This window comes from Peromyscus eremicus, chromosome 3 (genome assembly GCF_949786415.1).
Source record: "Peromyscus eremicus chromosome 3, PerEre_H2_v1, whole genome shotgun sequence".
Classification (NCBI taxonomy): Eukaryota; Metazoa; Chordata; class Mammalia; order Rodentia; family Cricetidae; genus Peromyscus; species Peromyscus eremicus.
The window spans coordinates 124,820,681-124,840,920 of record NC_081418.1 but is presented as its reverse complement, the minus strand read 5'-3'; the positions used below and the strand labels follow the sequence as shown (position 1 = coordinate 124,840,920).

General features: G+C 45.4%; 1 protein-coding gene across 1 annotated transcript; it reads right to left on the bottom strand.

The window, feature by feature from the left end:
- Positions 1-6,373: 6,373 nt before the first annotated feature.
- Positions 6,374-17,539, bottom strand: Brk1 (BRICK1 subunit of SCAR/WAVE actin nucleating complex). Its single transcript, XM_059258381.1, has 3 exons — positions 17,371-17,539; positions 7,212-7,294; positions 6,374-6,994 (listed from the first exon to the last, which is right to left on the bottom strand). Exons 1-3 carry the CDS (start codon positions 17,486-17,488, stop codon positions 6,968-6,970), a joined length of 228 nt encoding a protein of 75 aa, XP_059114364.1. The 5' UTR covers positions 17,489-17,539; the 3' UTR covers positions 6,374-6,967.
- Between the last annotated feature and the right edge of the window lie 2,701 nt (positions 17,540-20,240).

The window sequence follows — 20,240 nt, the reverse complement described above, 5'->3', positions numbered from 1 at the left end:
TAGTTTTTTGAGTTTACTTAAATTTCAGATCTCCAGAGGTTTGCCATATTTCCCTCTCTACTATTATTTGAAGTTTATTCTCACTGGAGAATTTGTCTGTTTTGACAAATTTACTACAAAATATTCTACAAAATTTAAATTGTCAGGCAGAGTACAAAAAATGCAAAACTTCCCCTTGTTTCTCATCAATTTAGAATTCTCAGAATATGGTATTACCAGTTTTTGTTTCCTTTCAAAAGTTCTTATGCACGTGAATAGAATTTTAAAATATTTTATCTTTTTCTTTTCAGACAGAGACTAACTGCATAGCTCCCATTGGCTTGGAGCTCAACATGTAACCTATGCTAGCCTCAAATTAGTGGCAATCCTCCTACCTCTGCCTCCCAAGTGATGGCATTATAGGTATGTGCAACCATGCCTGGTTCTAAGAATTAGCATAAAACTATCATCAATGAATGTTCATTACCATTTTTCGTAGACATTTATGGTAGAAGTAAATGTCAAGAACAACAGCAGGGATTGTATTTTATCCACTGTCTATATTAGAGGCTGACTGATCCAAAGGCATCCAAAATTCAATGTTTCTCCTGAATTACCTGAGTGCTGTTGACAGATGGCAAGTGTCACAGTTGGAATCCCACCTGGCTCTCTTCTCAGGTATAGCGTCAGATTCTTTGATGAGCTTTTTTTTTTTTTTTTTAAATATAGTGTGTGTGCGTGCACGCAGGCAAGCATGTACATGTGTGTACACATGGAGTTGTCCAGGTGCCAGTGAACAACAGAAGAAGTCTGTTGTAGGTGTTGGGTATAGAACCTGGGTCCTCTGTAAGAGCAACCAGTGCTCTTAACCAAGTCAGATCTCTAGCCTCCAAATTCTGTCTGTCTGTCTGTCTCTCTCTCTCGGTTTTTTGAGACAAGTTTTTCTGTGTAACAGCTCTGATTGTCCTGGAATTTGCTTTGTAAACCAAGCTGGCCTTGAGCTGGGAGTAAAGACGTGAAGTAGGTTCTTTCTTTTCAGTATTGAGAAATAACCCACAGCTTTATGTATGACAGGCAAGCAACCTATCTCTGAGCTACAATGCCTAGACCAACATTAGCATTTTGTTTAAGTATTAACATAAGAGCGGATGCAGTGTTCATAGCCCAACACACACCTACTGAACAAACACCATATTGTTATTATAAACCCAGTCTCTGCCTTCAGAATGCTGAAAGGCTACTGTGGAAGCACATAGGACAACATGGAGCAGTGTGATGTTGGTCATAACAAAGAATGTGAAAGGTGACTAAGATGAGCCATAAAAATCAAGCAGGGTCTCTGGAGTCCAGTTAGGCTGCTGTGTTAAAATAATTTTGACTAGGTAATCACCATGAGCAGTAGAAATTTATTGCTCACACTTCTGGGGGCTTGGGTGTTGAAAATGCATTATTATGGGCTGGAGAAATGGCTAGTGGTTAGGAGTGTGTCAGACTGTTCTGAGGAACTAGTTCAGGTCTCAGCACCCACATCAGGTGGCTCACAGTTACTCACAGCTCCAGGTCTAGAGGATCCAATGCCCTCTTCCGGCCTCCACAGACCTGTGCACGGCTCCCTTGCCCAGGCATAAACAAACATATATAATTTAAAAATAAAAATAGGGCTGGAGAGTTGGCTCCTCAGTTAAGGGCAATGGCTGCTCTTGCAGAAGACTCTGGTTTGATTCCCAGCACTCACAAGGCATCACACAACCAAAACACACAAAAACAAATGTCAAAATAAAAGGTGGAGAGCAATTAAGGAAGACATCTGATATCAACATCTGGCTCTTTTATATATGTACCTTCATAACATGCACAACCCCCACATATACACCCTAATAAAGCAATGAAGTCCCCTGAAGACCAAAACTGCTGTTATTTTTAAATTTTGCTAGAGCCACAGAGGCTTAGTAAATAAAAGCACTTGCCTCATCACAAACACCTGAGCACCAGTGTTCAGTCCCTGAAACCACTTGGTGGAATGAGAGAATTGATTCTTGAAGATTGTCTTCTAACCTCTTATATACACACTTGTGGCATGCACCTTCTCTCTCTGCCTCTCTCTCTGTCACACACACTTTGCAGAGGGCACTCAGTCCTCATGCTCACAGATAAACATTGGAGAAACAGGAATGTTAATCATGCATGGGTGTCTCCTAAATAAATACTTGTTTTCCATTCAGAAAGCTGGGAGTGGATGTTGTTAATGACCTAGTGACCTTCTCTATCTGTAGAGCAGTGGTTCTCAACCTAGAAGTCAAAGGACTCTTTCACAGGGGTTGCCTAAGCCCATCAGAAAATACAGATATTTACATTACAATTCCTAACAATAGCAAATCACAGTTATGAAGTAGCAACGAAAATAATGTTATGGTTGGGGTCACCACAACATGAGGAACTGTATTAAAGGGTCGCAGCATTAGGAAAGTTGAGAACCACTGCTGTAGAGCTGGACCTCACCCAAATCCCCCAGAACATTTAACCCAGATTCTCCCTCCCTAGGCCTTTATCTTTAGATTCTCATTCAATAGAACCCATCTTTAGGGGAGATGTCACTGTATTTTATAGCCTGATGATTTCTATGCTGTCTTGTTCAGAGACCACACCAGATCCCAGATCCTTAAGCTAGAGAACCCATCTTCATGGTAAAGGTCACACGTACTTAGTTGAGTTTCCATATAATTATGCCTTCTTGTGCATTGGGGATTTTTACATCAGGAAGCTTTTTTCTCCCAAATTATACTGTTTAAATATGCCTACAATTAGCAGGGTGGCGGTTGTGTACACCTTTAATTCCAGCACTTGGGGGTTAGAGACAGGCGGATCTCTGTGTGTTTGAGGCCTGGTCTACAGAGCAATTTACAGGACAGCAAGGGCTACATACGCTGCTGTGGGATGTCTTTCTGTGCGCTGTGAATATGTGTTGCTCTCATTGGTTGATAAATAAAGCCATTTGGCTTATGGCAAGTCAGGTTATAGCTAGGCAGGAAATTGAAGAGAGAGACAGGAAGAAGAAAGGCAGAGGAGAGATGCCAGCCAGCCAGCTGCCCAAGGAGCGTGATGCCAGCAGACTGGTAAAGCCATAAAACACGTGGCAAAACATAGATTAAAAGAAATGGGTTAATTTAAGATATGAGCTAGCTAGCAAGAAACCTGAACCATTAGGCCATACAATTGATAATATTAAGCCTCTGAATGATTATTTTATCGGTGCCAGGCGGGACAGGAGAAATCCTCTGACTACACTATGCAGAAATCCTGTTTCCAAAAACAAAGTTTAAAAAGATAAATAAAACATTGAGTATTCACATATGATCTCATCAAGAGCTTTTTTCTTGCCCCCATAGACCATCATTTTGCCTTGTTGATATCTTGTGGTACAGTCCCTGCACACAGTAGGAACCACTGGCTATTAAGCCAACTGCAGAACACCAGGTAACTAACACAGCTTTACAAGTGTTCCTTCATCCAGGGGGAAATGTAGAACATTACTTTTGTTTATGCTGCATTTGTTTAATTCTGTGAGGCTATGTTACTGTGCCTGTCTAAAACACCTGATAGTCTAATAAAGAACTGGCCAATAGCAAGGCAGGAGAAAGGATAGGCGGGGCTGGCAGGCAGAGTATATATAAAAGAAAAGAGATGGGAGAGATCTAGGAGCCAGGGGAGGAGGAGGACTCCAGGGGCCAGCCTCCCAGCTACACAGCAAACCACAGAGTAAGAGAGTAAGATTTATAGAAGTAAAAGAACAGGAAAAGCCCAGAGGAAAGGTAGACAGGATAATTTAAGACAAGGAAAGCTGGGAAGAAACTAAGCCAAGCTAAGGCCAGGCATTCACAATTAAGAATAAGCCTCCGTATGTAATTTATTTGGGAGCTGGGTGGTGGGCCCCCCAAAAGAGCAAAAACAACAAATAGTGAAATGCAGATAATGGACTTGAGAGTCTGTTAAAGGCACTCAACAATGATAACCTCATATTGAATACTAGAAAGAATACCCACGAGGGCATCAGGTGGTTCCATTATAATAAGATGCTATTTTTAAAGGAAAACACTGCTTCAGGATGCCTTAGGCAAAATGCTTGAGATTAGATGAGACCCAGGTTTAAACATTTCATATACCTTATCAACAACCTTAAGTTATTTACAGTTATTTGTGTATGTGCATGTGTGCAGGCCAGAGTGGACCTTGGTTATCTTCCTCTCATTCTTTACCTTGTTCTTTGTGATGGTCTGTCACTGAACTGGAGCTGTGATTCAGCTAGACTGACAGGCAGGCAAGCCCCAGGGATCCTCCTGCCTGTGCCTCCTCTGCTCCTTACCTGGATTTTATGTGGATGCTGGGGATCCAACTCAGGTCTCCCTGTTGCACAGCATGTACTTTACCAACAGAGCATCTTCCCAGCTCCTTTATACAGACTTTTAGGCTGCCTGTTTTGACTGCAACTTACCATGTTCCTTCCCTTTGAGCAATGGACTCCAAAGAACTCAAATTTCTCCAAGAAGTCTCATGCTGGAAAAGGGAAAAGAATGGGGTCCTGGTGTGTCAGCCAGCAGGGGAACTTGCCTCCTGGGAGTAGCAGAGCAGACCACCTTGCAAGAGATCAAAGCCCAAGAGAATAACCAGCAGGAACCTGTTGGAACTGTTACATATACCATTCCTCCCCCACCCCTTTTTTTCTTCTTTTTGGTTTTTCGAGACAGGGTTTCTCTGTGTAGCTTTGGAACCTGTCCTAGAACTCACTCTGTAGCTCAGGCTGGCCTTGAACTCAGAGATCCACCTGCCTCTGCCTCCCGAGTGCTGGGATTAAAGGTATGCGCCACCACTGCCTGGCGTTTTTCCCCTTTGAGACAGTCTTTCTGTGTAGCCCTGGCTGTCCTGGAACTCTATTTAGAACAGGTAGCCTGGAACTCAGAGATCCACCAACATTTGCCTCCCCAGTGCTGGAATTAAAGGTGTGTACCACCACACCCAGCCAAGGTATACCTCTTGACTATTTAAACCTGAACCTCATTTCAGAATCCCAAAGATGGGACTGGGCAGGGTGTACCACTGGACCATTAGCTCCTCTTTCCAGTGTGGCAACATTTGAGTCAATCTTTTCCTACTTTTCACTATCACTTAACTAGCTTATTAGGACAGGGTAACCTAGCTTATCAGGGTTGCCAGGGCCCAGGCTCTGACTGGAATAGCTCAGGTGTACTGTAACCATACAGAAAGCTTTGGATTTTAAGAACTTTAATCAAGGATACTCAGCCAGTACTACTTAAAACGTTTCAGGTGTAGGCAGGTTTTCTGAAAGCACATGAATACAACACAGCTTGAACACTTCTGGTCTGTTTTATCAGTATCCATAGCAACATGCCTTCCTCAAAGCATCCAGTTGGGTTAGTCCAGGGAAGGGGGCTCAGGCTTTTTAGGTTGCATATACTCTGAAAAAGATCCAGTTAATCCAGGATGAACTCTGGTGTGAGGGCAGCAAGCCAGGAAGCTCGAAAAGAGGGCAGTACTGAATGTGCTCATCTGGGACAACTGTGGGGAATTCTGACCTGAGCTAGACTTTGAATGTCAAATAGGGCCTGAAAGAGGGAAAAATCAGTGTTCACAGAGCATGATAAATTCTCCCCTACTCAAGGGAGGCCCTCTGGGGGGAAAGGCCCTAAAGGCTTCTGCATTTAGATAAAACACAAAGGGACTAAAGCCTCACCTAAAAAGTAGGTTGGCCTAAGTTTATAGGAAGCTTTGGAAATAAGCATAGGAAGTCTTCGATTCTTCTGTTTAAACAGCAGTACTTGCTTGAGAAAATGGTTTTTACATTTTGTACATGTGCACACTCATGCACAGGACCACCACAGCATGTATGGAGAGATCAGAGGATAGATAGCCGGCAAGAGTAGGTTCTCTCCTTCCACCATGTGGGTCCTAGAGACAGAACTCAGGGCTCAGGTTTAGAGGCGAGCACCCTACCTGTTGAGCCATCTCACAAACCTCCGTATTTGCTTTCACAAGAAGTGTGTTTAGCTTGTAGCTTATAAAACTAGTAGTCTACCCTGGGTGCAGTTAAACTGGGAAGATGCTAGTACTTCAACAGATCATAAACATCAGGTCTGATTCAATACTGTATCTTTATTGGAGTCTAACACACCTATGTAGTAAAAATCCTCAGTAGTATCTGCTGGATGACCCAATGATTCCAGGACGAATTAGTTCGTGTCCAGACATAAGCACTGACGGAGAGCTGCCTAGCTTTGAATCAAACAGCTATGTCTGCAGGGCTGCAGAGAGCATTCCTACGCAGCACACGGCTGGGAAAAGGAAACCGCCTCTCGCTCCTGGGCCACCACAATCACAGCAGTCAGGTAAAGTCGAGTTTATTAGGGAAGCACGAGATACCCCAAGTGACAGAAAGAAAACTGAAATGTCCCTTTAAGCCAGCTGGGGGCCTGACTTGGACCTCCCAGAACAAGAAACTGGTGGGTTAGCAACAACATTTTCTGGCAACCACACTGCAGGGCACGAGTCTCAGCCAGGACTGCCCCCACCTCCTGTCACAGGCGGAGAGAAGACGGACTGTTGATACAATCAGTGCAGAGGCCATGGGAGCTGTAGGGAAAGTCTGAGAGAAAGAGACTGAGGTGGGGAGGACCTTCACAGAGTCCCGGCCTTTGCCTCAACACCTCAAATACATTGACAAGTAGTTCCAAACAATGTTATTGAAAAGGGGAAATGCCTAATGCTGTTCCCAAGAGGTGCCCTGGACTTCTTCCCCATGCCACATCACATGCCAGGGGCACACGGCAGAGCCCAAAGGCCACTTTGGAAAAAAAAAACAAACAAGAAAAAGCCCAGTTGCTCTGTAAGGAGAGGGGGAGGCGCAGAAGGCTGCTGGGCCTTTCCCACACGGCCAGTGTTCTGTACAGCGACTTCCCAGCAGCAGCATGGCACAGCTCTAGGTGAGAGTCTCACCCTTTGTCACCTGTGAATGAAAAACTGACATTTAGATAAAATGCAAAGGGACTAAAACCATTTTTTAAAAAGTCCTATTTTGGGTCCTATGCAGTGAGGAATGGTAGCAAAGGCAGCTCCGGAGTCCCAGACACCTATATCCAGGCAGAGCATTAACTTCTGTACGCCTGTTCTGTTTCTAAGTAGAAATGTGTATTCCCTCTGGGGTAGCCTGTGACCATACTCACCCTCGCTTCAATGTACTCTATTCTCCGTTCAAGGGCTGTCAATTTCTCATTTAGTGTTGCGAGTCTTGAACGACAAGACATATCTGGTAAAAGGAGACTGATGTTCAGGATTAATGTCACTCCAAACGCCCACACCCACACAAACCATCTGGACTGAAGAGGAAATTTATCGTTCCAAGTATACGTGGGGACTGGGGATATGGCAAAAAGCATTTTAGAATCAATTGCTCAGAGTCTGTGGAACATCTGAGTTCCACAAATGGCAGAGAAGAGCCATCACCATGGGAGACCTGTGTCTTGCCTCATAACCAAGGCTGGTCTTGAACTTGCAGGGATCCTCCTGTCTCAACCTAAATTTATGGAAAACTGTTAAAGCAGCAGCATAAGAACTAACATGCAAAGGATGATACAGAGGGCCGTCTGTCAAGAAGCAAACTGAAGAGTTTCCAGAGAAGGGACTAAACGCAAAGCTCTCTAACCTAAGGCAGGGTGTATCGCAATAAACCCACGGGAAGTTAAATTAGGGCTATGCACTGAATCACCACACGCAAGAGCACCATCTGTCTCTTGAGCCCACAGGGCTGAGTGGGAGCTGGGTGCCTCTGTTCCCTGGCATCACAGGCACCACACATCACCAGCCTGGAAAGACACTAAAACTCAAATCCTGAGTGTGGTTTTAGGCTGGGGTTGCAGATCAGTTGAGGAGGCTTGTCCTAGATTACTCCAAGTTCAATGCCCAGTGCTGCAGCAGCAAGGGAGAGAGGCCCGAGGATACAGCAGGAAACGAGGGACGGAAGGGAGGGAGGGAGGGAGGAGGTGAGGGGCAGAGCCCATGCCCTTCCTGGTGTCTGTCCCTCTCTGCCTCATGCTCATGCTCTCGGCTACTGCTTTAGTGCCATTCCTGCCTGCCTACCAGTCTGTTGCCATGCTCCCCATCATGATGGTCATACACTCAAGCTCTGGAACTGTGAGCCCCAAAATAAATTCTTTCATAAGTTGCCTTGGTCATGGGGTTTTGTCACAGCAATTGAAAAGATACAAATTGGCCTCAGGGAGTGGGTTATCATGTGACAGGCCTGACCATGCTGCTCTTTGGAGAAATGTGGAAGACTTTGGGATAGAAAAGTGGCTGAACATTATAAGCAGGTCTTAATGGTATCGTAACGCTCAATGCACTGAAGCATCCTAATAAGAGCCTGGATGACCACTAACCTTGGAGGTTTCAGAGGGTAACAATAGTGCCTGGGGTAGAGACCATTCTTGAGATGTTTTTGTAAAGGATGTGGCTGCTTTTTATCCTTGTCCTAAAAATCTGCTTGAGGTTAAATTGAAAAGTTTTCGACTAATTTCTTTGGCAGAGGAGATTTCAAGACAGCCTAGTAGCAACTTGGTGGTGTGGTTATTAGTAATTGCTCTTTTGCAGGTCTACAATGAAAAAGAACAAGCAGGGCAAAAAGAAACTCAAAATATACAGTTTGGGGAGAAAAAGATCACTAGGAAATTTAAAGTTGGAGCCAAGGCTTGTGCTAAAAGAGATAAGAAGCCTGATGAGAAATGGAATAAAGGGAACGGATACCATGGAGCAAGACCCTACCAAATTAATCCTGAAAATTATGGGAAAAAGGGTATAAGAAATTTTCTGCTCCTAAAAGGCAACAACAAATCAAAATTATAATAATGTAGGGACCAGGCTCCATGCCCAACAGGCAGCAGAACTTGGTTTCTGGTCATATGGTTCTGGCTATAGAATCATGAGAAAATGAGTTGTGGAATCTTCCTCCACAATTGAAGAGAGCTGCTGAGGCCAGATGTGAGGTAGAGTGTCCTTGTGGTAGCCCAGGGCTGCCGCTATGTGCAGCTGTGAAGGTGAAGCCTGGATTGCACTGCCGATCCTAGGATGTGCTAGAGCCATGGGGTATCTGCTAGAGAAAGCTGCAGACAAGGAGGAGAGAGAGAGAGAGAGAGAGAGAGAGAGAGAGAGAGAGAGAGAGAGAGAGAGAGAGAGAGAGGGGTGGTGTGTTGCAGTCAGCAAAGCTGTAAGGGAAGACCCACACAAGACCCTTGATGTCAGACACAGACACGGGATGTGGAGTCTGCCCTGCTGGGTTTCTGTCTTGCTTGGCCCAGCATTCCCTCCTGGTTGGGATGGCAATGCCTATTCTGTGCCATCATATGCTGGAAGCATGTAATTCGCTTTTTGATTTTTTTATGGGGGTTACAATTAGGAGATTGCCTTCAATCTCAGAAGGAACTCTGGACTTTGTTTTTTTTGGGGGGGGTTGTTGTTTTTTTGAGATGGGGTTTCTCTGTGTAGCTTTGGAGCCTTTCCTGGAACTCACTCTGTAGACCAGGCTGGCCTCAAACTCACAGAGATCCTCCTGCCTCTGCCTTTTGAGTGTTGAGATTAAAGGCACGTGTTACTACAGCTCACAGACTATAGAGATTTTTAAAGTTAGACTAAATGCATTTCTGCATTATGATATGGTCACAAGCCTATGGGGGTCAGGGAATGGAATGTGATGATTTGAATGGGAATGGCCCCCAGTTGGTAGAACTGTTCGGGAACAATTAGGAAGTGTGTCACTGGGGTGAACTTTGTTAGCTCCCCCCCCCCCACCTCATGCTTGTGGCTCAACTGCTCCCACACCATGCCTGCCTGCCACCGGGTTCCCCACCATAATGGTCATGGACTAATCCTTCGGAACTCTGAGCCCCAAGTGAACTCCAAATCAAATGCTTTCTTTTATAAGTTGCTTTGGTCATGGCGTTTTATCACAGCAACTGAAAAGTAACTAAGACACTGTCTCATCACCTGAGCTCTGGAAGCTTCAGTTACTACCACTAGAAGACACTGCCTCAACAACACCCAAATACCAGAAAGAGGCGTTTTTAAACTGAGAAAACTCAATCACCATCAAGCACATATTGGAAGCAAGACTCCATCTGTGAAAAGCAACCTGGACTCTTTCCTCTTCCCTTTCCACCACCTCAGCCAGAATACAACCTAGACTCCCCTAAAATACTTCTTCCTGCTGACTCCTCTATCCGAAACCCTGAGATCCCTTCTCACCTGTCCTTAACACAGGAGAACGGAGACCAACATGGCGGCTACTTCCGACTGCCTCCTCCAACCCACGTTTCTATCTCCATAACCTTTATGTTTAGGTCTAAAATAGCTGTGAGTGCTCTGAACAGTCTCCCACACGATGATTCAACAGCGAGTACCAACGTTCCTTTTGATCTCTTCTTTGGCTGGCTCTGCAAAAGCAGTTCAGCGTTCACTTTGACAAATCCTTCTACGCTCTGGTCCGGCCTCAACTTTCATCATCACCATCTTGCCTATCTAACCATTCTTCTTCACCGAGACTTGGCTAAGAATTTGCCTCTGAGCGATCTTACCAGCAAAACACAACCTTTTTCTGAATGTATTCAAATTCTTAGGGATGAACTTCTCATTCTTAAGTTACTTGTGTACTTGGGTCTCTGGCTCCCCATTTTGGGTGAATAGTTAAAAAAATAAACAAACTAGGGGTGAACAAGGGGCAAACAGGCTGAGGAGACGCCTCGGTGGGTCAAGCACCTGCACGAGGCAGGAGTGCAGACACCCAGCAGCTCATGTCAGTGCCGGGTGGGCACCACAGCCTGCTGCAAGGCCAGCCTCAGGCTGACAGGATCCTCCTCCGAGCAAGCTAGCTAGCAAGAGTAGCCATCCTATCAGTGAGCTCTGGATTTGACTGAGACCCTGCCTCAATGAGTAAGGTGGAAGAGCCATGATGATTCCCTTGTACATGTAGCACCCACACACGTGCTCACAGGCAGAAAAAAAAAGCATACACATACCCATAACCACGCATGCACATGAAAAATGGTGTGTGTGTAAAATAAGGAAGTCTATTTCTGTTCCTTCTGTATAAATACCATAACCAAGTGGCCCACAGAGAGAGGGATGGTTTGATAAAGCACAGGTGTCCAGGGGACTGACTACTGGTGTCATAGTTCGTTCTCACACATCAGCATTTGCTCACCACCCAATCTCTCGAATTCTTTGCATTTTCCCTTTTTGTTTCATGCATTCTTTCTCACATTCACGCATTCTCATTACTATTCATAATCCTTTTTCAAACTCGGTCTCACTCACACACCACACATTCACCTATATAAAGTACAGGTGTCATGGACCAGCTCACCTGCAGAGTTGGGCACCCATTACCATAATCTATTTACAGAAATCTTACTGTCTCCAAGGGAAACTCTACTTAGTACTTTATTCCCCATCCCTGGAAACCACTACTGGGCCAACTGACTGGTGCGTTCTGGTCATTTTCCTCTCTCTCTTCCCTCTGGTAGTGAGGTATCTTGGGCCCCCACAGAAAGCACTATCACTTAGCTCTGTCTCCAAACATCTGTCCTATTTTTCTGCTGAGACGGTGTTTCTTCACTGGCCCGACGCTCACTACCTGGAACTCAGAGCACTCCTCTTGCTTCTGCCCCCCAAGTGCTGGAGGTGGGAGTGTGCCACCGTGTTTGGCTCTCCGCCCTTTTTAATTTTTTTTTTTCCCTTTCGTCTAAGGTAGCCTGGGATGGCCTCCTCCTCACTATGCAGCTGAAGGTGGCCTTAAACTTCTGATCCTCTGGCTTCCACTTCCCAAGTACCAGCATTACAGGTGCACAACACAATGTCTGCTGGTCTCTTCTTTTTAAATCTTACTGTCTGCTATTGCTACCTCCTCTAGTTCCCAGGTCTAGCTTACACATGACCACCCTAGCAACCTCACTTTTCCTAGAAACACCGCCACTTTACAAACATTTATTTTACATTTTTGTGTATGTGTGCACATATGTAGAGATCAAAGGGCAACTTTTGGGAGTGGTTCTCTCCTTCAACTATGAAGATCCTGGAGCCTGAACTCAGGTCATAAGGCTTAACAGCAAGTAGCAAGTACCTTAACCCACGGAGTCATTTCACCAGCTTAACTACCACTTCTGTCAGGACTATCCAACAGGCCGATTTCCAGTTAGTATGGTGTTTGGAAGCTCAAAAGCAAATAAATAGTATCTCTGACAATTGTATTTCCCATGAGAAAAGACACACACAAAAAACATGATGGGAGGAGAGATGCAGGGAGAGCTGTGCTGGTCTACCTGTCACCCCTAGACAGCTGTGCTGGTCTACCTGTCACTCCTAGACAGCTGTGCTGGTCTACCTGTCACTCCTAGACAGCTGTGCTGGTCTACCTGTCACTCCTAGACAGCTGTGCCGGTTTACCTGTCAATCTGGTAAATCAATACAGAATGATACTCTGGAACTGGCCTATATGGATCAACACTGTTGAGGAAGACAAAATGTCCAATACGTCTGAAATTAAACATGAATTTAGTTCATAGGCTGGGGTGTAGCCCAAGGGCAGAGTGCCACATCACATACTTACAGCCCTAGGTTTCACCCCAGCATCTGCTAATTTAAACAAAAATAGTAGGAAAGTGTAGCATGAATCTCACCAGTGCCTCAGCTGATCCTGTTTCCTCAGACTGGAAGCTTCTGAGTCCTCATCCAAAATGAATCTCAGCTGAACTGCTTCTCGAAAGCCTGAAAGTGTAACCAGCTAGTTCCTGGTTTTCACGTCTTATATATCTTTCTGCTTTCTGCCATCACTTCGTGGGATTAAAGGCGTGAATCAACATACCTGGCTGTTTCCAGTGTGGCTTTAAACTCACAGAGATCCAGATGGATCTCTGCCTCCAGAAGGCTAGGATTAAAGGTGTGAGTGCCACCATTTTCTGGCCTCTATGTCTGTCTAGTGGCTGTTCTGTTCCCTGACCCCAGATAAATTTATTAGAGTGCACGATATATTGGGGAACACAATATCACAAGAAAGCATTCAGCAACTGACTGACTCTGAATTTAAGTGCACTTTGTCACCACTCACTGAAAGTGCCAGGTCTTATCAGGGGGCTTGCTAGTATTTCCATATCATCACTGGGGACAATACTAACAGACAATTCCCTCTCTAAATTTATTTTTTAGGTGGGATCTTCCCTATGTAGCCTGAGCTGGCCTGGGACTAGAACTTACAATCCTCTACCTGTTGCTTCCCAAGCACTGGGATTGCTGGAATGCTCCACTACACTTGGCTTTCCTCTCTGGACTATTTCATATACACCTTTAGCACAACAAAAATTGGTACTTTATCTCAAATTGTCTCTTGGGTTTTTGGGTTTTTTTTGGGGGGGGGGGGCATGTTGGGGAGTGTGTGTCGAGGGGATCCGTTCTATTTCCAGAAAGCATTTCTTTATATAGTTCAGGCTAGACTGGAACTCACTATGTAGTCCAGGCTGGAAATCCTATATCAGCCTTCTGAGTTCTGGGATTATAGGTGAGTGCCAATAGACCTAGCTCCTGACTTTTTTTTGAGATAGGGTTTCTCTGTATAAGGTTCAGCTGGCCTTGAACTCACTGAGATCCGCCTGCCTCTGCCTCTGCCTCTCAAGTGCTGGGATCAAAGGCGTACACCACCACCGCCTGGCCCTCTTGACTTGTTTTTTGACATCAATTTTTAGTTCTTGGATGAGTCTTGGGAGGGAAGAGTTTGAGATCTGCAAAGAAGAAATTTCCCTTTTCCTGCTTTATAACTAAGGAAATCTCTGGTGAGATGTCTATATCAAATGTCTATAAATCACATTTTACAGAGAACAAATTTGATCTGGGACTTCCACTGCACCCTAGAACTTTGACCAGCAATGGCAGTGTACACCTATAATTCCAGCCCTCAGGAGGACAAGGTAGGAACATTCAAAGTTCTAGACCATCCTGGATACTTAGTGAGACCCTGTCTGAAATATTTTGTCAGAAATAAGACATACTCTCTTGGGGTATACCTGTCAAAGATAAATATATGTGAACTAAACGCAGCCTCTATGCAGCCAGGCATGGAGGCACAGGCCTATAGTCTCAGTTACATAGATGAAGCAGGACTTGAGCCTGGCCAGAGGTTAGAGGCCAGCTTGTAGCATATCCCAACTCAAAACCAAAATAATATTTACTATTACAGGCTGGCAACATAGATTGAGAAGCATTTATGAGCTTCTGGATCCCCAGCACCAACAGATCAACAAACAAACAACCCCCATCCACCCCAAAACACCTCAAAACAGTTGAGTATGGTGGTACACACCTGTAACACCAACACTTGGGAGGGAGATCTCCATGAGTCTGAGGCCAGCCTGGTCTACACAGTGTGAGTTCCAGGCCAGCCAAGGCTATGTAGCAAGACTTTGTCTCAAAAAACCAGAAACAAAACAGTAACAGAAACCTTCCGATTTGGATAGTTCCATGGCAGTTATGTAACCATCCAAGGGAAGGGAAAAGCTTCCTAATGTAATTCAGTTAGAATGAAGTTGCTATTACCAAGAACCAGATTTGGAATAGTGACAAGTTACATCACTCTTAAATTTTGAAAAGCCGCCCTAATGGGATTCTGATGCTTTACTGATTGAACTGACATCAATACTTTGGTTAGACACTGTTTGGACGCCTCTGATATTAACTCCTGTGCTTGTTAAAACTTTCCAGGTAAGGGATTTTCCTACTTTCCACTGCCTCTCCAGACTAAGCTGGACTCAGACTTACGATCCTGTCACAGGGCATGCTGTCCCCTAGCACAAAAAGTTGGGTTTTGGGAGGGTTTTTTGTTGTGTTTTTCTGAGACAGGGTCTTATTCTTTAGCTAGACTGGCCTTAAACTTATGGCAATTCTCCTGCCTCAGCCATAAGCTACCACACCAGGCTGTTTTAATTTCTTTCACTTGATACTTATTTGAGGGAATGATAATCAGTAAGGAATGCTGCTTTAAAAAAAAAAAAAAAAGAGTCCAATATTCCAGTTCTCTGGCAAAGTAGGATAAACAAACTATGTGAATCAACACTGAAATAGTTTACACAGATGGCAAACAACTCAAAAGAGTACAAGTCAGTGGTAGAATGCTTCTAGCATTCACAAGGTCCTGAGCTCAACTCCTAGCACTGCGAAAACCAAAACCTCCCAAGGAACACTATGGGTGGCAGGGCAAATGACCAGAACTTCAAAAACATTTAAGTCTACTAAAAAGCAGTCTAATGTCTTCAGGGCTCCACAGAATCATACTTCCTTCATTTACATTCCTCTAATGAACTCTTTTGGGGTGGGAGGATACATGAACTCTCTTTTATTGACTACAGTCCTCTACTATAACCTCCTAACCTCCACAGCAACTTATGGGTGTGAAGCTATACCACTGACATATCCATTTATGCTAGTCTCTCATTAACTGGTATCTTTAACCTCTATTCCCTGTTAGGAAATCCATTTAAGATTCTAATCCTATATACTCTGTAAGTACAATTTAAAAAAAGTTTCTGGCCAGGTGTGGTGGTCTACACCTCTAATCCCAGCACTGAGGAGGAAGGCCCACTAGAGTTGTCACAAGTTAGAGGCCATCTGACCTATAGAGTTCCAGGAAGGCACAGAGTGATAAACACTATCCATGGGGGGGGGGGGCAGGGGTGGTGTTAAGGCAGGACAATCAACAGTTCCAGCAATTTACCAAGGCTCAAAACGAAATGGGGTAGGGGACATGGAATGGGGGAACAGATTAAGATCGCTCTATCATCTATTCACTTCCACTGAGTGTGTGGGTGGGTGTGAGCACGTGCCACGGCACCACTATTGGGTCAGAGGACAACTTGTGGAAGCTGGTTTTCTCCTTTCAGCTGTGGGTCCTGAGGACTGTACTCAGGTTGCCAGACTTGGTGACCTTTATCTACCAAGCCATCTCACTGGCCTGAGAGAACTCCTTTGAATGCAGAAAATGGTTCATATTTTTTTGTGGCTGTTTTGATTTGGCTAGCCTCAAGCTCATGGCACGCCTGCCTCCGTTTCCCAAGCACCAAAGACAGCAGGAAAGACTTCTTATCACGTTCCTCACTGCCATCAGGCCTGTGGAAGAAGAGGTTACACTGCTGATTTTTGCTTTGGTCCTCCTGGCTCTGCTTCCTGAGTATTGTATTAGAGGCCTGGTGCATGCTAGGCCAACACGCTACCCACTGGGCATCCTCAGCCCCTTAATGAAGCTTTTCCACTTTTGCTTTTGTTCTCTTTTTTTAAAAAAAAAAAAAACAAAAACAAAACTCTTCCCTTTTTCAGGATGGGGGGATGGGTCCCGGGCATGCTACCCAGGTGCCCTACCTCTGAGCTGCACCCCATAATCGAAGCTGTTGCTCTGCCTCCTTCCTTTATACTACTTAGGACTCATCAGTTCCCTAGCTAGAAAATAATCTATTCATAGCACTCTCTCCCATTTAGTCTAAACTGCTGAAAATTGCTAATTAGTAGAAGCAAAGTGCCCCAGTTGAAAAAGATCACTCGGTGCCATCTGCACATCTTGTGTAAGAAAGCCTCTGAAGGACGCCTCTCCGGGAACATGAGGAGTCTGTGACAGGTTTTCAGTCCAGAAGGCTAGGAACAAACGCAGAAAGAAATGAAGGCTGTCACCAGCCGGCCACACCTAGGAATGATTTTGGAAAAGTAGACTCTGCTGAAAGTGTCTACCCCGTTAGATCTCAGGAACCAGACAGAAGCATCCAGAACACCTATCATGAAGCAGAGACAGGGCTACAAAAGGCATTCCCAAGGCCCGAGGGGGCCCGAGCCCTCCCTGACTTCATTACCACCTTCAGCACTAGCACCGAAGGGAGCCGGGGAGGAATGAACGGCACCGGGAGGAAATGGTCGAGCGGGAGCAATAGAAGGCATGGCACTAAGGGGTTTCGGACTCGATCCTGAAAGAGATGGAGAACTATCAGGAGTCTCTAACTGTAAACGTGACCGTGACACGGCTGCGCACTGCGTGCCAAGCGGAGACTGGCGTGGAAGCGCAGCGCAGATCAGGAAGGTGATGGATGGGCCTAGGAGGCTGGGCAGTGGGCGTGCTGACGCGCGCAAGCGGGGCCTGGCAATGGGCAGGGTAGACCCACGGAGACCGCCTAGTGAGGCTCAGGGTGAGGGGACTGGGGCCGGCGGAGCGCGGAAGAGGAAGGGAGCAGCCGGGACGGCGCGCCTCTCCTCGGCGCCGCCGGCCGCCTCCGACGCCTCCCTCCTCCCAGTCTCCCCTGCTCGCCCGCTGACCGAAAGAGTTGAGAAAGTCCGAGATTTTCTTGATGCTGCTGGTGATGATCTCAATGTACTCCCGATTCGCCCAGTCCTGGTGAATCTCCCGCTGCACCGGATCCTCTTGTCCAGCCATGGCTGCCACCTGAGGAAGAATGACTGCGCAGGCGCCGCGACCTCCACGGGCCGCCAGCGCGCCTGCGCCGACATCCAGGACCCCAGGGTTCCGGGCCCAAGAAAAGCCCAGCAGAGTGGCGCGCATGCGCAGAGATTCGCCCCCGCCCTCTCGCTCGGTTCCCACACTGGGGAAAACAAGAATCCTCTGCTAGCAAGGCAGAGACCAAGACTTAGCCCCGGGCTGCATGCCCACGCCCATCACTAGCGGTTCGTGTCCTTAGGGGGCGACCACACACCCCTGCCTCGGCCTTGGGTTGCCGAGTTCTCTTGACACCGTGTCAGCAGAGATGAGCACAGTCCACGAATCCCGTTTTGTTGGTTTTTCGAGATGGGGTTTCTCTGTGTAACAGGCCCAGTTGTCCTGGAACTCCCTTTGTAGACCAGGCTGGCCTCGAACCCTCTTGCCTGGGCCTCCAGAGTGCTGGGATTACAGGCGTGCCCCACCACGCCTGGCGAATCTTGTTTTTTAAAAATGCTTTTCATGCTTGGGTCACAACTGTTCATTCTCGTTTTCTTTTTTAAAGTTATTTTATTCGTATTTGTGTGTGTGCATGTATGTGTGTGGGCGCCAACGTGGCACGGCACTCGGGTGGAAATCAGAGAACAACTTGCAGGAGTGAGTTCCTCACCTTCCACCTTGTGGAGTCAAACTCAGGTCATCAGGCTTGGTGGCAAGTGCCTTTATTCGCTGAGACCTTCATAATTAAACTGTCTTTCAACAACTGGGTATGATAGGCTACCTCACGTTTACCAAATGAGCAAATATATACATATATACATATATATGTATATATACATATATATATTTTGCAGAAGCAAAATGGTAAGGCCATAGTTAGTCACGGTGTAAACTAAAACAATTGTATCAAGAGCTGCAAAACAAGCCGGGCGGTAGTGATGCATACCTTTAATCCTAGCACTTTGGAGGCCAAGGAAGAGGGATCTCTGAGTTTGAGGCCAGCCTGGTCTACAGAGTGAGTTCCAGGACAGCCAAGGCTACACAGAAAAACTCTGTCTCGGGGAGAAAAAAAGCTGCAAAACAATCTCAAACCTTTTAATCTAATCGTTTCATTAAAAAAAACATTAAGGGGCTGGAGAGATGGCTCAGAGGTTTAAGAGCACTGCCTGCACTTCCAGAGGTCCTGAGTTCAATTCCCAGCAACCACATGGTGGCTCACAACCATCTATAAAGAGATCCAGTGTCCTCTTCTGGTGTGCAGGCATACATGCAGGCAAAATATTGTATACATAATAAATAAAAACAAACAAATTATTAAATCTTTTTAAAAAAATCGTTGAACTGGTCATTATGGTGCACACTTATAATCTCAGCACCCGAGAGATTAAGACAGGAGGGCTGGCCTGAGTATAGGGCCAGCTGAAAGACACAGCAAGACACAATGGGAAAAACACTTTAACCATAAGGATGGACTTTAAGATAATGTTTGTGATAATAATTGAAGTAAGGCCAAACAATGGTTTAGCTAACCCATGGCGCAATTTTATTAAGCAATCTTTAGATGCTAATTAGATACATGGCAATATGAAAGGACGTGCTACACTAGGAGAGAAAAATACAATATAAATTTTTATTTATTTTGTTTTTTTGAGGCACAGTTTCTCTGTGTAGTCCTGGCTGTCCTGGAACTCACTGTGTACACCAGGCTGGCCTCGAATTCAATAGATTCACCTGCCTCTGCTTCCCAAGTGCTGGGATAAAGGGCATGTGCTGTCACCACCTGGCACCAAAATACAAGTTTGTAAAAATTTTAACTTATGCATGTCTTAGAGACAGCACCTTGAGGTGGGAATGCTAGCTCCTAGAATGCCAGTTCCTGGAGTGGGTTCTCCAGAGCCAGTTGTTACACAAGCCTGAACTTAGCAGCCCAGTTCTTTCTGCTTCTTATTCTCTATGTGATTTATTTCTCCTCACATGTTATTGCCATTTGCCAGGGCCAGCATTTTGTTTTGTGGTGTTTGTTTCCTTCTTCCTAAGAAGGCTGGCTCAGACATTTCACTGCAATTGATTAATATAAGGAGACTCTGATTTTGCTGGATACCAGTTGGAGATAATAGCAAATAGTACCTCCCAGAACATGTCCCTTAGATCTGGGCAGACTACACAGTGGACTGTGTATAGATTGTCATAACAGTATGAATCCCTCTTCATCCAACAATTCTAAGCATCTGATCTTGACTTTGGGGACTTTCATATTTTAAAAAAATTCTGTGCAGTAATGACAGCTTTATTTGCCTTTTAAATAGTAGGTGTCTCTTTTATGTTTATGTTTATTTTATGTGCAGTGATGTTTTGCCTGCATATATGTCTGTGTGAGGGTGTCAGAAGCCCTGGAACTGGAGTTACAGACAGTTGTGAGCTGCCATGTGGGTGCTGGGAATTGAACCTAGGTCCTCTGGAAGAGTAGTCAGTGCTCTTAACCGCAGAGCCATCTCTCCAGCCCCTAGCAGGTGTTTCTTAATCAGGAGGAAGATAAAAATAGACTAAAAAAAGTTGTAATTCAAAAGCACTTCCCTCTTTCCCAAGGGTCATTATTTTCAGCTCTCTGGTTTCTGATTCCCATCCAAATTCTTTTTTGTCCCACCTCCTTCTGTAGTGGGGAATGCACGTATATACACTGGGCACTGGACAAATGCCTCAAGATTCTGTAGGTCTTTCAAACCCAGATCTCTGCCTGACCCCAATCCTTGGG

What these genes read in the sequence shown, in the direction of transcription:
- Brk1 (XM_059258381.1), bottom strand. Translation starts at nt 17,488, where the DNA reads ATGGCTGGACAAGAGGATCCGGTGCAGCGGGAGATTCACCAGGACTGG. An exon ending in GGACTTTCTCAACTCTTTCG is followed by an intron (nt 7,295 to 17,370) that starts GTCAGCGGGCGA and finishes TCCTTTTACCAG; the next exon opens with ATATGTCTTGTCGTTCAAGA. An exon ending in TAGAGTACATTGAAGCGAGG is followed by an intron (nt 6,995 to 7,211) that starts GTGAGTATGGTC and finishes TTTCATTCACAG; the next exon opens with GTGACAAAGGGTGAGACTCT.